At 40.6% G+C, this 15,333-nt stretch overlaps 1 protein-coding gene across 1 annotated transcript; it reads right to left on the minus strand.

Annotated features, from left to right (window-relative positions):
* Window positions 1-1,171: 1,171 nt before the first annotated feature.
* GATM (glycine amidinotransferase) lies at window positions 1,172-13,918 on the minus strand. The gene is made up of 9 exons (XM_071441431.1): window positions 13,781-13,918; window positions 13,177-13,392; window positions 8,820-9,015; window positions 7,487-7,677; window positions 6,086-6,223; window positions 5,631-5,795; window positions 3,880-3,943; window positions 3,666-3,782; window positions 1,172-2,219 (listed from the first exon to the last, which is right to left on the minus strand). The coding sequence occupies exons 1-9, from the start codon at window positions 13,847-13,849 to the stop codon at window positions 2,107-2,109; spliced, it is 1,269 nt and encodes a 422-aa protein (XP_071297532.1). The 5' UTR covers window positions 13,850-13,918; the 3' UTR covers window positions 1,172-2,106.
* Between the last annotated feature and the right edge of the window lie 1,415 nt (window positions 13,919-15,333).

Below are 15,333 nucleotides of genomic sequence, written 5' to 3' on the forward strand. Positions count from 1 at the left end.
TGAGATAGGTATCCCACATAGTCTGGGATATTCCTTGGGCCAGTTGGGATGAGCTGCCACAGCTCTGTCCCCTCCCAGCTCCTTGTGAGAAGCAGAAAAGGCCTTGGCCCTGTGAAAGCTCTGCTCAGCAATGACTGCAACATCCCTGTGTTATCAACAGTGTTTCCAGCACAAATCCAAAACAAATCCCAAGACCAGCTACTGTGAAGAAATTAGCAATGTCTCAGCCAAAACCAGCACACAGTCACAACAAAATAGGTACATAAATGAGCTAGATACTCACCTGCCACTGTGGTGAACATAAAAAGATGAAGGCAAGATTGAGCATGTGAAACAGGGTGGGTGAGACACCCACCTTGAGGAGAAGAAGGTTAAGCATGACTTTACAAAAACAGTTCATGCTCTCCTAAAAATCAGCTGCAAGGCAGCCAAGGCACAGGGACCACCACCCTTTCCCAGCTCATTCCCTGCAGCTGTAGGGAAAGCCCAGGTAGAACTGGGTTGCCTTAAGTGCTACACAGAGACACTCCCACCCAAAGCTGCTAACAACCCAGCCCTCATCCCATTCCATGCCATTTCCAGAATATGCTTTTCTCCAAGTGCCTCACGTGGGACAAGGCCATAATTTTAATCACACTGGGTTTGTCACTGCAGCATCCAATGCCCCAAAAAGATGAGGTGAACATTCAAAACTCCTTAAAGATGAGTACTGGAATGTTAAGAGAGACAAATCTGTTCCCAAACCAGTCAAGAGATCCATGGATAAGTGCTCATTAAGTGCTGGCAGCTGCCTAATTACCTCTTTCCATATGTCAAAGCATTCCAGACTGTTGATATTTGACCTGTTTAGCCCTACCCAACTCTAAATTATGGCCATACAACTTGTATGTGAGCATGTTCTGCCTGACATCTTTTCTGTCAGGGTACACTGTGTTGTAAGAGCAGATTCCTCCACAGTGTAGCAAGAAATATCAGTGGTACTTTCCCCCACCAGTCATACCCCTGTGAAAAACAGAAGTAGGAACATGGTATATGAATAATACACTACAAAGTTTTTCTGCATTGTACAAGAGTTTAAGATGTTACCAGTTTTACAGGGGAAAAAAATTCCATGTGTATTTTGTATTCGTCCAGACATTTCATACTTACAGATTAACAGAAGGGCAACACATTGAGAATGCAAAAAACTTTATTAGCATAAAAAGTACATATTCAGGAATCAAAACTGAAATTCCTCCACAGCATCAGGCATGTTTGATACATATTTCTGTATCTGCTACAGCTGAAGGAAGTCTGGGTTGTAACATGTCAGAAGCTTAAGGTTGGGGGGGGAGTTATTGTTGGGTTTTTATTTTGTGCCTCTTTTTAAGTTATGTAAACAACTCAGAGTGAAACCTGTACAAGCAGAATATTAGCTATCATTTGTACACTTAAAAGTTAAATAAAACCCAATTTCAGCAATACAAAAAGCAATATAAAAAAGTACTCAAGTGCATGACATGCATCAGAAGAAAATATAGAAGAACATGTCAAGTAAGTGAACATGTCTTAAAAGTTAGATCATACTGAAAATTCTCAGTAAATATCTGTACGGCTAGATATGAAAAACATGATAAAATTACTTGGTTCCCTAAGAGATGTATACAGTTGCATCTATTTCAACTTCACTAGACATGAATATATTAGAAAGTTGAAGTGGTTAAAAGGAATAAGAAAAGTTTACTCAAGTTTCACATTTCAAGCTGCCTATTTGATAAGGTAACTAGACAGAGGTAGATATCCAGTATTAGTGGCCAAGCTATTCTAAAAAGACCTTTTAGCTATCCTGTCAAGCTTTTACATTCAAAGCCAACGTGAAAAGGCTTCACAGATGAAGGATGTCTTTCAAAAAGGCAGCCAGAAAACCTGTATTGCTGATGGAAGTAGTTTCAATCATCCTACTGAAAGTGAAGGGTATTTAAGAATAAAACATTACGCAGACCATGATGAGGACACCACTTACCAAGCACTAGAGCTCATGCAGTCATTTTAACAAGAGTGACAGTGATTTGCTCATTTCCTATGCCTATTTTAGGAGCTGAACCATTGCTAGCTATGGGCTCTTTCCTAGTCAAAGTAGGACTGCAGGGTGCCACGGCGGCGGATGTCGCACGTCCAGCAGTGGAAGCCGCCTCCCAGAGAATTGGCGTGGCGAATGTTCACTTTGACTGTGGAAATGCCTGGAAGAAACATACAAGGCACACTTTCAAATTGGATTCTCAACTTCACATGGCAAGCTCTGATCAGAACATTAGATGATACTCTGTCAGATCACATGGCTAGATGTAGATCTGGAAGGTATTTGCTACTGGTTTGTTAGGAATTTGTTTTCCCAGATTCTAGGCAGAGAACAAACTAGGAACACATCTGGCTTGTCTGTTCTGGTGATACCCTCAGGATTACACAGGGCCTGGAGCACAGCCAGTGTCTGAGATGTTATAATGTGCCAGTACTAAAAAGATAAATTTAGTTTTTGCAGTATGTGAAGAATTAGCTGAAACTCTGCTATAATATATGATCAGAACACATTTTCATAAATATGTGTAAGCATTTGTGATTCAGACACTGAATGTGCTCCTTTAAGTCCCTCTCAAGAAAAGAAGTATTCAAGGTAGATAGTTCTGACTCCCTTTTCTCTGAAAGGGAAAAGAGGCTCTTATTACCCAGGTTAAGCTTCCTACCTGTTCTTTTCAGCTCTGATGGATGTTTCAGCTGTGGCTCAGCTAATTCAAAGTCCCAACAGATCAGACAACTTCTCTGCCACAGAGTTTGCCTTTTTTGCTTCTCAGCACTTTCAGGAGCTCAGGAGCAGCTCAGTAGAATCTACCTCCCGGGTCAGCAATACTTTTGCTCCCAGTAGACCCATCTCAGTCCTTCTAACTTTCTGACTACCAGAGCAGTCAGAACTTTGAACTGTCAGAATATTTAGAACTTACATAGACTGTGAAGTTCAAAGGTGAAAGATAAGTCATTATTTGCATTAATAGCCTCATTCTTTAAGTACTTTCAAGTATTTTTAAATCCTCAACTCTTTGCTCATGCAATAAAACAACCTAAGACTGAGCAGCTGTGCATAATAAGACTTCCATATTTATGTTCAAATACACTTCTCCTGTCACAGCATATCTGAAGGGATTCCATGGTATCATGAAGTTACATCTCACAGGACTGAGATTCTCCATAAATGAGCAGAAATACTTGGGTTAAGTAATCTTAATTTGACATTTTAAAGTACAATGGCTTTGCAACTAGAAAAATCTGAAAGAATTTTGGCAATGATGGATTCCCAGCTCTATATCATCCAGCAATGCACTCAACCTCTGCAAGACAGGTGTTGGCCTCAAAGTGGACAGTTTACATTTAAAAAGCTCTTTCAAAGAAATCCTAGCAATAACTTTAGTTGCTACTCATACCTTTATGTGCTGCAAGCCATAGGGGGCAAAAGAAGACCACATTTCTACGACTGGAGTATTCAGGAGAAAAATCACTGAATTATTCTTACTTGCTAATCCAGGTGTTTGAATACTTTTTCCAGTGCTGTCTGCTTTGAGTGAAACCTCCATTTGCCCTGGATGGTAGCACAATAATTTTCTTGTAAGTGTATGTAGAAGTGTGTTAGGACATACCCAGCTTTTCAAACATCTTCTGAATTGATGTCTCATTGGCATCCACCATCACACGTTTCTCATCCAGCATTAGGACATTCATGGAGAGCCACTTAGAAGACATCCACAGAGGGTGATCTAAAACAGGAGAATAAACCTTGTACTGTACCAGTGTTACTCCTTAATACCATTAAGAGTACTCTTGGAATCCTTGGGAAAGGAAGGGTGACTGTACCATCTGGGATGAGTGGCACTGGGGGTTGAATCACAGTCCAGCCAGCTTTCTTGAAGAGCTCAATCTGGAAGAGCAATTTAAATATATTCTCAAGAGAGTTCTTAGAGTATCACATTATGTCCTCCAAGCTATGCCAGATTTTCCCAGAATAATCCAATACGCAGGACATCCCCTGCCCTCAGTTCACTATTCTGGCCCTCCTTCAGGCTTCATCTACAAACCCAGCTTTCATAAAAGCATTTTTCAAATGTCTTTTTAGATTTTGCATGCCAATAGCATTTATTTCTATTGTTTTTTTATATGCTAGATATGTTAAAGACAAAAGGTAGCATTTACAGTTTGGAGCTTGTAAAGTAAATGTATTGGTAACAACTGAAACATATTCAACTATCTTGGTTTTGTGTATTTCTTCCCATATGATTATAAAAGCCATTATAAAAGCCATGAGTTACACTGATGTTTCTAAAAACAAACCCATCAGAAATAACACAAAATTATCTTTCCTTCACACTTTATAAGAAAATAATTATGCAGTTCATTTAATAAAGAGAAGAGTGTAAGGGCAGCCCAAGGAATAATTTGTGTCTCTAAGCTTTACACAATTAAGTTAAAATTAAGAGGAGGATAATTTGGAGAAGGAAAACACTTTTCATCTTCACTGTCAGAATAGTTGGAAGAGTATTGGCGAGTGCTCCAGCGTTACCACGAGGTGGAGCCCCAATCCCGAACCCTCAATAACCAGCCCGGCCTGCCAGGATTTTAAAGAAAATCTCCCTTTCATCAGCACCATTCAAGAAAAAACTCCTTTCATCGGCACCATTCACACACACCCCCACCGCTCCCGGTCACCCAGAACGGCCAAACCAGTTTTTGTGAAAGCAAGCTGCATTTATCTTTTCTATGGACACAGACAGCAGTTTTCCCTGAAAAAAGTCCCAGAACATGGGTTTAAGACAAGGAGACCAAGAAGAACATCCTGTTCCAAGTAACACTATGAAAAACTGTGGAAGGGAAAAGGGGAGGAAAAAATAAGATTGTTTTAAAAATGATATTCTCAGAATGGATGCTGAAGGAGGCAGTAATGCAATCAGCCCGTTGGCATTGAAAGCACTTGCTGGAAGAGGCCAATGCTGCTTTCAGGAGCTCTGCACATGGCTCCAGATGGGCAGCACCCAGCTCTGTGCCTGACTCAGGGTCAGCTCAGCCATTCCCCTGTGCTTGTACAGCTCCTGAACCATGGGGATCCTCACAAAAACCTTCAAGCACTGCAGGGCAGTGACACAACTGTAACAGAGTTAATTTCTGATCTCATTGTGCTGCTCAGCAATATTAGCTTTTTCTCAGTGTAGTAGCAGGTTTTATACATCTCTCCTCTTCATACCCTTCAGAAGGCATTCAGAGCTGAATGCCTGAGCAATTACCAGCTTTCTGCCATTGGTTCAATTAACACCAAAGGAGAGGCTTCCAAAATAGGAATAAAAAGGGAGATTTCTCATCTGAGCAGCAGAAGCCCTTCAATTTCTCTTAGGATACAATTAAAATATTTAAGCAGTGGAAGGGTTCTGAGAAGTAGTATATCCCAAGTGCTTGCTTTGATACATCATTAAAAATTAGATTACTTCCATCGTATTTCACCATGGACCTGGGAAGCAGCACACAGTGGAATGTGTGGAACAGTAATTACCCAGCAGGGAATGAACTCAGCTGAGTGGTTTTTAAACACAAAGCACTTACCCCCTTTGTACACTCACCTGATGGCAGGGACGGTCTGGGTTAGAGAGCACAAGACCAGGCCCAATGATATTAAAAGTGGCATCAATGTGCATAGGGTTGGGATCCTTAAAGGATATTATATGCACTCTGTAGTCTGGTGCAAGGTGTCTCCTCATCCATTCAATACCCATGTAGTTTGTAACCTGAAAAGCAGGACAAATTAAGCTTTACTAGGCTATAATAGAAACTGCATCCAAGTTTACTTTATCCAAGGTTTTATTTCTTTAAATATCTAAAGCAAATTTAATAGAGAATTTTGTGCCTTCAGCTAACCCCTTACCTGGAAGGCAGTCCTATCCTGTATGTCAAACATTCTATGAAGAGCAATTTCTTTTGCCAACTCTCTTATTTTAATGCTGCTCAGGAATTTTAAAAGACAAAGCACCAGTCTCTAAGACAAATACCAAAACTGTTGAAAGAAAGCTTTGTTTACCTGGCTCCTTTGTACAAAGATATCTCTTCCAGCTCTAATGAAGTCAGCAGCATCAAAGCATGGCTCAAATTCAGTAGTTACAAATTTTCCCTGAGCAGCCAGTTTATGCCTGTCTTCAACAGAGTGGATTGGATAGTTCTAGTTGTCAAGAAAAGAACAATAACTTTAGGTTGGAGATGTTAAAAGAAAGTTCTCAAATAATTTGTTAGTGGGGAATAATTTGAAATTAGGAAAATGTGTTAATATTGATAGCTAGTGTGCTCCTTGGAGGTGGTTTTGGTTACTTCTTATTAGAATAGAAAAGAAAATCTAAATGTGGACATAAAAGTGAAAGGCTTTAAGTACATTCAAGAATAGGTCATGAGATAAGAGACAAGAGTTATATCAAGAAATTAATTGCTCTTCAGAACCAGATCAAAAGTACTCATTACCATTGGAGTTTAATACCAGTCCAACAAATCACTGCATGCTGACAAAAATACTGGACTGGAATCTATTTCCTAATAGATGTGGACTCCTTACTTTTCCACATTTTGGAATGGAGAAGAACTTTAAGCTAGAAGATGGATCTTTATTATTACAAATAATTTTAAAATTAAACAAGGCAATTCAGAACAAGTGAGATCTAAAAATCCAGCACAAATTAAAAATACCACATAAATAATTACAGGCTCTAGAAGTTTTCTAATACTGAAGGTGACTCTAAGGTAATTTTGTTTAACAAAGTCTCTTTTGTATCATTGATGACACTGTTCCTAGAAAGTTGCAATCATTTCACAGCTAGTTCACTGCATTTATTGTAAATGCTGTCACCAAGGTCCTGATGCATTTGGGAGCGTATAGGAAACTACCAAAATTGTCCAAATCAAAATTATTAGGAAAAAAATTAAGAAACCACTCACTAAAATATTTGGAAGGTAAATACAGTTTAGATCCTTCACTATTTATTTTATGTAACTTTCAAAATACCAATCATCATGCAAAATAAGGATTATCAGTTGGGTTTTTTACTGTAACAAAATATATATTACTTTCCACTTTCCCAATGCACCCAGGACATATGGACATTTTCAGGGAATCTTTATTCTTAAAAGTAATCTCTGTGATGTTTTTCTAGCATTCCTTCCTCTTTAGTAATGCTCAGTTACAGCCAGTAACCAAAACAATTCAAAGCTGAGGAATTTAATAGACACAACTTCCTGTTCCTTGTTCTCTAACTGCACTCCCTGAGTTTCAGCTGGAAAGGCTGCAGCATGTTTGCATACACTAGGAAAAAAGTCTCCAGAGTTGTTTTGTGCCATTCCCCCTCACAATTTTGTGAATCCTAAATATCAGGTTGAAACCACCAACAAAATTCTGTATAACAAGATCTGAAGTTCTGAAGGAAAGTTAGACCAGTACCTGATCATAGAGTTCATCTGCCATGGTGGGTTTTGGGGCAGTTGTCCACTTAGCACCACTGTTGAAATAATCTTTGATTAGTCGTCTGTAGGCCCTGTACTCAAAGAACCGAGCACGCCAAGCCATAGGTGCTTCAATAATTTCATTTCCCACCACTAACAGGATGTCTCTTGGCATGGCACCATACATACCTGAAAGGAAAGTGGCCAGTAATGAGACAATTCTCAGCTCTTTCTGCTCAGGCACTTTTCTCTTTCTTTTTACAATTATTTCTATCCAAAATAATGGCAAAAATAATTCTAAGCAATGTGAGGAATCCAGCACATAATGCCAGGTCCTTACATTCTTCAGAAATTTTTCAAAGTAATATTTTTCATTCAAAATACATGGAACTTTTGCTATAAAGCCCCACTCATAACAGATTCACAGCTAGATTAAAGCCATCCACCATCAAGCCTCCACTTCATAATTTGGCTAATGAAAATTAACTGGACCAAGGCTTATGCATTACCCAGATGACTTTAAAAAGTGATGATGGGCAGCAAATTTTCCAAGTGAACAGCATTTCTTTATATACTATCCTTTTAAATGTAATAGCACAGAAGAGGAATTTGATGGAACACAGCACTAGTGCAGAGAGCAGTCCCATTCGATTTTTTCTTAACGTTATCTGTTCCTCAATTAATTTGAATTCTACTAGAAAAAATTTAAAATATATTTTACATGAAAGAAGCCTGAAGACTAGACTTGATGCAAAGCTTGGTGAGCCAGTGTGCTCTCACTGCAGATAACCATACATGGGGTAATGTCTGCAGGTAAAGGGACATTCACATTTCCTTGACACTAGTGAGGATCTTCCAGGTAAAGTGTTGCCTCCAACTGTTTTGTCTTCCATAGTTTAAGATGGATCCAACAAAGAGCTATCAAGAGGGTCAGAGGGGCTTTGAGCACTGGACTTTCATGGAGGGGACAAAGCAGAAACATTCTACAGCCACTTTGAGGGCCATGACAGATTAGCACTTCTTGGCAGTGGCAGTGACAACATAGAGAGGGAACCTGGCAAGAGGTGCTGGTGTGGAAAGTTCAGACTGGGTGTCAGGCAAAGGTCCTTCCATCAGGAAATTCACCCAGCACTGAAACCAATCACCAAATCAGGTGGCAGAACCTCCATCCCTGGAGATCTTCCAAGTCTTAGCTACAGAAAACAGTCACTGACCTCACTTAATGCTGGTGATAATCCTGCTCCTAGCTGGAAGGTAGACTAGATAACATCCAAAATGTCTCAGATGAGAGCTAAACAGAAAAAAACCTTCAATCATGGAAAAACATTTACCTGTAGACTCAAAATCAGGTGTTTTATACTTCACAGACCAGTCAATTGGATCAGGCCTCTTGACAATAACACCTTCTCCCTTCAAAATATTGCACATCTCTTCAATTTCAGCAATAGCTTTTTTTAAATGGTCTTTGGGGAAACCCTGGCCTCCAAATTTCTGGTAAAATCCCCAATATTTTTCATATGTGTTTGCCTAGAACAAAAGGACATGAGGTGACAAAGAATAAGCACCAGTTATTTTGGAGTAAAACAGATGCATAAGATGCAATTCTTAAAGTTTAAAGTTTCTTATTCTTGATCCTAATATGTTGGAGTGTGCATTTTATCTGTTCCTGCAATATTTTGACTACATTACACTTCAGTAAGTATTGAGTGGCTAGTGTTGCCAAGTGACCATTTGGTCCCTATTACAGAACACTTTTGCAAACACACCAAATATGGCAAACACTCTCTATTTAATAAGGCTATCAGACATGTTTTTAAATTAAAACAACCTTGAGCTCATCTGCAAAATGCACACATCTGTAGTCACCTTCTTACAACCTCACTTCAGTAATGTCACAATGGTGACATCAGAAATTCTAAAGCCATCCCAGATACAGGTAACATGACTTGTTTGGCAGAAGGAGCCATACTCCACATGCAGCAGCAGTCCAGAAAAGGCAAAATATCCTAAATTCACCTGCCAGGATTGGATTAAAGCACGTTCAACATTTACAGACCTAAATCCTCTGCTGAAATGCTGTAATAGCCTTCTTAAATTAAAAACAAATTCAAAATAATGTCCCAGTTCTCATGGGTAAGTAAAACCAGACATATAATCAAAACAAATGATGCTGCTTCAGTTTGATGTGTCTGATGTTCCTCTGTCATGTCAGAGTTAGCTGAGATGCAAGTGCATATGGGGCCCTTTGGAATGACAGCAAGCTGGAGGGACAGCAAGGGGACACAGAAGAACCTGCCCTTCCAAATAAGAGGTTGTCTCCTAACACTGTAGTCCTGACCACCTCCTAGAATACAACATTCCCCCAAAATCAGTGATGATGTTCCTTTGTGCTAGCACTGCCCCTGAGCAGGCAAGGCCATCCATCTGAAGGCATCCCTGATCCCCTTTAACAATCCAGGCTGGTCCCTCTGCTCTTTCTGGACATTTGCCTCATGCTACAGAGGTAAGGGAGAAGAAAGAAAATTCAGCCTTAACATTTACACAGAGAGCCTCAGCATGGCCAGCCTGCTCCTCCAGTACTGAAGCTTCTTCCCATCCTTCCTGAGGGAATTCGTTCTTTTTCTGTGAGTGAGGTCTTGGGTAATTTGAGCACCTCAAGCTTGCCAGCTGGTCAGAAGTCACATGCAGATCACATGAAGTGCTCAGCATTCCTATGGAGACATGTTCTGCTAATGAGATAAATTCTTCCTGTGGATTGAAGCTGGTTATTTTCAGAGCCAGCCATGGTGTATGTGAATATCATCAATCCCTAAGAAGTGCAGCTCCTCTCTGCTTTTTTTCAGACCTGAGGAACCACACTTGCGTTGCACTAATGGGATGGTGTAATCTTAAAGTTACAACAGAGTAAAGGTTAGCACTGTAACACTACTCATATTCCCTGCCTTCCAAATAACTGGGAAAAGGGTAAATGGCTGGGACATGTATTTCATAGCAAATTAGGGTTGACATTTCAGGCCCCTTTGGTCACAGACATACAAGTCAGTTCAGAATGTTCAAAAAGGACCATGGATGGGACACAGAAAAGACAACACTTAAAACGAACTATTTCTTTTCAGAAACAATATTTCAGGAAAGTGTTCTTAAGAAACAGCATTATTGTTCCCTATCATTGCTATTTACTTTAAACATTTGTCGTGGAAAATAATTAACATTGTAAAGATGTACCATTAACCTGGTAAAGACAGTTAATAAATTTAGGCTATTAAAACTTAAATTCAGATCAAAACTCTTTTTGCCTTATTCAGTAGTTAACACATGTACATAATCTCATCTTCTTACTCAAGATATAAGGATCTGTGTTAATAATATTCCCCACCCAAAATGCATTATTATTCACAAAATGTACTGAAAAGCATTGCAGAATACAAAGCTATAAACTTCAACTGCTTAACTCAACTGCTTCAGAATACATCTCAATTTTGGGATTTTTCATTGTAGTGCTGATTCAAACAGGACATCTTCCTAATTAATGTTAAGATTTTTCAAGTTTTCAAATATTGTATTTACCTCTACATAGCCTGTTTCAAGCTCTGAAAAGGATATACAATAAAGTGTCAGCTCATTAATATTCATCAGAGATGCAGGGCTCCTTATTCAATTCCTTCCTTCCTCCTTCTTATGCCAAGCACATCACAGCAAAAACACTTGAGTATACCAAACCCTTGTCTCAAAGTAGAAAAGAGTGCTGAATGCAGCCATACTTCCTGCATTTAAATATTTAGCAAATAAACACACATACAATCTTAAAACACAATCTCAACACAAGTATTTACCAAACTGCTATAATTTGAGATACATTTTTTGGAGCGTCTCAGCTCCAAAGCTTCGAATTTTCCTTATAAGTGTAGAATTCATCAGTTTTAAGCTGCATTTTTCATAAATAGTGCCCCTCATGCACTGGGCAGACAGCACGTGATACCCATCAGCTCTGGTTTTGCTGCTCACAGGGGCAGGAACAGGACACACCTCTCCTCTTGGCCACATGGAGAGTTAAACAATCATGTATCTATTAATTAATAATAATAGTAATAATGTTGAGGTAGGACTGGAATACTGCTTAGATTATTCAGCAACACCCTCCCAGTGTTACTGTTGCAGTTTCTACAGCAATATTTAAGACAAAAGCAGAGAAAATTAGAGGGAACTACATCTCAAATTGGCTCTGTTCCCATGACGTGTTGTGGACTTGGCAATTGACATAAAGCAAATTTAAATCTTGCCTTAACTCTAAGTCTAGGTATTTGAATTGCAGAGGTAATCCTGTCCTTTGACATTCCTCATGGCTTTTGATATCACAAGAAAATGAAGTTCTGACCTATTGTGAGTAGTTATGGCTTAATAGCAGTAAAACATGTATAGCATGTGGCACTTCAGCAAGTTAGACACACTTGAAATATTTTTTCTGGTGCTAAAGCAAGCCCCTGACCACTGCTTAGAAACTGAATTTTGCCTCATTTAATATCACAATGTAAAATGTTAGATATTTTTTTCCTTACTCTTTCTGTACATTCATTTTGTCAGTCCTACATAAATGCACATACATACACTTGTATATTAGAAATGCTAACCCTCATTCACCTCCTTCTCTGAAGCTGTTAGGATATCTTTGGAATCTCTGAAAAACATAACACAGATTCTGAAATATATATTTCTATATATATAGGGCTAAGGGAAGAGAAGTCTTCTATACAAGTAGATCTCAAACATTCCCTAAACAACCATTTGCAGCACTTTAAACTTATTTTCAGTATCTTTGTTTGCCATTCTTTCAATGTCAGATAATTTTTTTTTTTTTTAACTGAGTCAACTTTGTCAGGCTATCCTTTAAATTTTTACTAAGGTCTCTTGGGTAGAAACCATATGCCAGCTCATTTTGCTGTGATAGCCATGGATTACATGCTGCCCTGCAGGTAGTGCTGTACTGTAACAATGAGAAATTCAAGAACATGCTCACAAATGCAGGTAACACACACACACAGCAATTTTAAAGTCCAGGTGAAGAACACAAAAATCTGGAGCAAGCCCATTATTTGAGTATTACTCTTTTAAATACAAGATTCCAGAGAACAAAGAATCATGGATTTATGTCAGTTGCTGATGCAGTTTTAGGCACAGAAAAAACTGTGAAAGAACAGTGGACTACCTATTTCCACAAATTATTTACTGTAGCACACAGGAGTTTCAGTAAACCACTTAAGAGCTTTCTGACACAAGAGTCCTGTTGGTCTACGGCTACAGAGCTCAGTCTTGCTCAGACTATTAAGTAGAAAACAACACTTTTTTTTCAAATTGTAACCCTACTTAGCTTCAAGGCAAATTAAAGTTTCATCAGTCCAATCATCTCAAAAGTTTGTGTGTGTACTTTGGTAACATCAGGGCTATATTACATATATTAGAGGTTGTCTCTGCTTGTGACTTCTGTTAAAACAGCTTATTCAGTTGAAAGTTCAAAGAAAAAAGCACATCCCTCACTAACATGGCTATGCTGTAAAGTTTCACAAATGTAAAAAACTACCTTGAAAGAAGAATTCCCAAGAGTAAGCACCACACCTTATGCATTGTAAAGCCTAAGTAAATTTTAGATATGAATTCTACATTTTCTAGTTAAGGTTAGTTTTTGTTGTTTACCTTAACCTCCACAGAAAAAGGTGGGACACAAGCATTTTCAGCCCTTCCCACGATGACCTCTTCCAGTGGGTCCCATTCATTGTATGAGCAAACAAGACAGTCCTTGGGCACAGGGCTGGCAGCCTTGTCATCTGCAGCACAGGTGTTCTGCGAGGCCGCAGCTGCCTGGGTGCTCTGGAAAGTTCGCTGCACCCATCCTGTAAAGGCTCCTCGAAGCTTAAAATAAAAATAAGAACGAAAATTATGCTTCCCTTACAAAAGACTAAAAGCTATGGCTCTACCCACAAAAGGCTTAACGCTGTAATCCCAAAGCAATGTACATCATTTGAAGTATTAACAGAAACACGGCTTGTTACAGCCATTCTAATTTATTCACAGTCTAGCAGATGCTTAAAGGAAATTCTGCCTTTAGGTACACTCAGTTTAGAAGGGTAAGGAGTTCGGAACACGGCATTGGCAGACTGGAGCGGGAGGATGCTGGGTGAGCCTCAGCCTCCCGTCCCGTCCCGGCTCCGAGCGCCCGGCGAAGGGAGCAGCGGGACCCGCCCCGGGAGCATCCCCGGCCCCGGGAGCATCCCCGGCCCCGGATCCGCGCGGCACCAACCCTGGAGCCGATGTAATGCGCTGCCTCGGCCCCCCGGCTGCCCCCGCGCAGGCACCGCACTCGCAGCATCGCCGCCAGCCCGACACGACGGGACGGGACCGGCCGGCCCCGCTTTATGTGCGCCCTGCCCGGCACTGCCCGGCCCGGCTCGCCCCGCCCGGGGGCAGCGCCCGCCCGGGGCCGGGCGGGGCCGGCTCGGCTGCGCCACTCCCGGCACGGCTCCCCCGCTCCCGGCCGGGCTCCCCCGCTCCCGGCCGGGCTCCCCCGGCTCCCCCGCTCCCGGCCGGGCTCCCCCGGCTCTGCCCCTCCCGGCTCGGCTGCCCCGGCTCGGCCCGGCTCGGCTGCCCCGGCACGGCTCCCCCGTTCCCGGCCGGGCTCCCCCGGCTCCCCTCGGCCCGGCACGGCTGCCCCGGCTCGGCCCGGCAGGACTCCCCCGCTCCCGACCCGGAGCTGACCGACGGCTTCTTCCAACACACCTGGATTTCTTTTCCACGCAGGGCTCTTCAGCAGCCTGGCTTGGCGAAAGTCAAGTTTTAAAATGTTTCTCTAAAATGCGTACTGAAGTGCATCGTATGGTTACTTTCAGTCATCAAGCACGCATATTCTTCATTAAGCCTGTAGTGGACAAATTCAATTTTACCAAAAATTCCAATATTTCATACGTTAAGAATTCAGATCCTTAGACTACAACCTGAAGAGTTTGTGATTCACCTAAAAAATATTTGAATTCTTTAATTACTGAAGGGGTGTTTCAAGATTATCCCAAACAATTTCAAATTCTGGCTTCTCAAAATCCATATTGTGATATGATGAAAAGCCATCCTAAAATTAAAACCTAAACTGCTTAGCTCCTAGTAGACCATGAATAGGTTTCCCTGAAAAAGCTCTCCATGGTAAAGTCAACAAACTTATCTTCAAAAATACCTCTATCTCAACAGAAACAGTCTACAGCAAGAAATATGTTTGCAACCAGCTCTACTCATATTCAGTATATTCCACTTAGCCTATTCTGCATTTTCTCTACTTTGCACATAAGTTCACTTTAAATAATTTCACTTTGCCATGTAAAAAGCAGACATACCAAAAATCAATCTTATCCAAATTATTCTGTTTAAAGTTGTAAAAAATCCGTATCTTCCAACACGATTTTTGGTTCTGCCTTTATCATCCATGCAGTGCCTTGCTCAATACTCTTCCAGCCTATGCTCTGCTCTCCAGGGCTCCTACCCTGGGGCTTGAACAGACACAATATTTAGCATTATTTCTACATGCACAATTGCAGGTAGTGCTGGTGAACTCAGCACACATTTCTATAGCAGGAAAAGGTAAACATCACTAGTGGTTACATGCATTAAAACATAAGCTGTGGTCTTAGAATACAGCAAATCAGCCACAGTTTTAACATGCCTTAGATACACAAGTAACTGTGTTTTATTCTGCTAGGTAATTATTCATTCAGCAGTTTGTCTTTTTGGCACAGGTGAACACTACAGCTTCCCAGGACAAATAACACAGTACGAGTTCTCCATAAACTTACACAGTTCTCAGAGAAA

Source organism: Agelaius tricolor, unplaced genomic scaffold, assembly GCF_023055355.1.
Source record: "Agelaius tricolor isolate 1412-34295 unplaced genomic scaffold, bAgeTri1.0.p SCAF_16, whole genome shotgun sequence".
Taxonomy (NCBI): Eukaryota; Metazoa; Chordata; class Aves; order Passeriformes; family Icteridae; genus Agelaius; species Agelaius tricolor.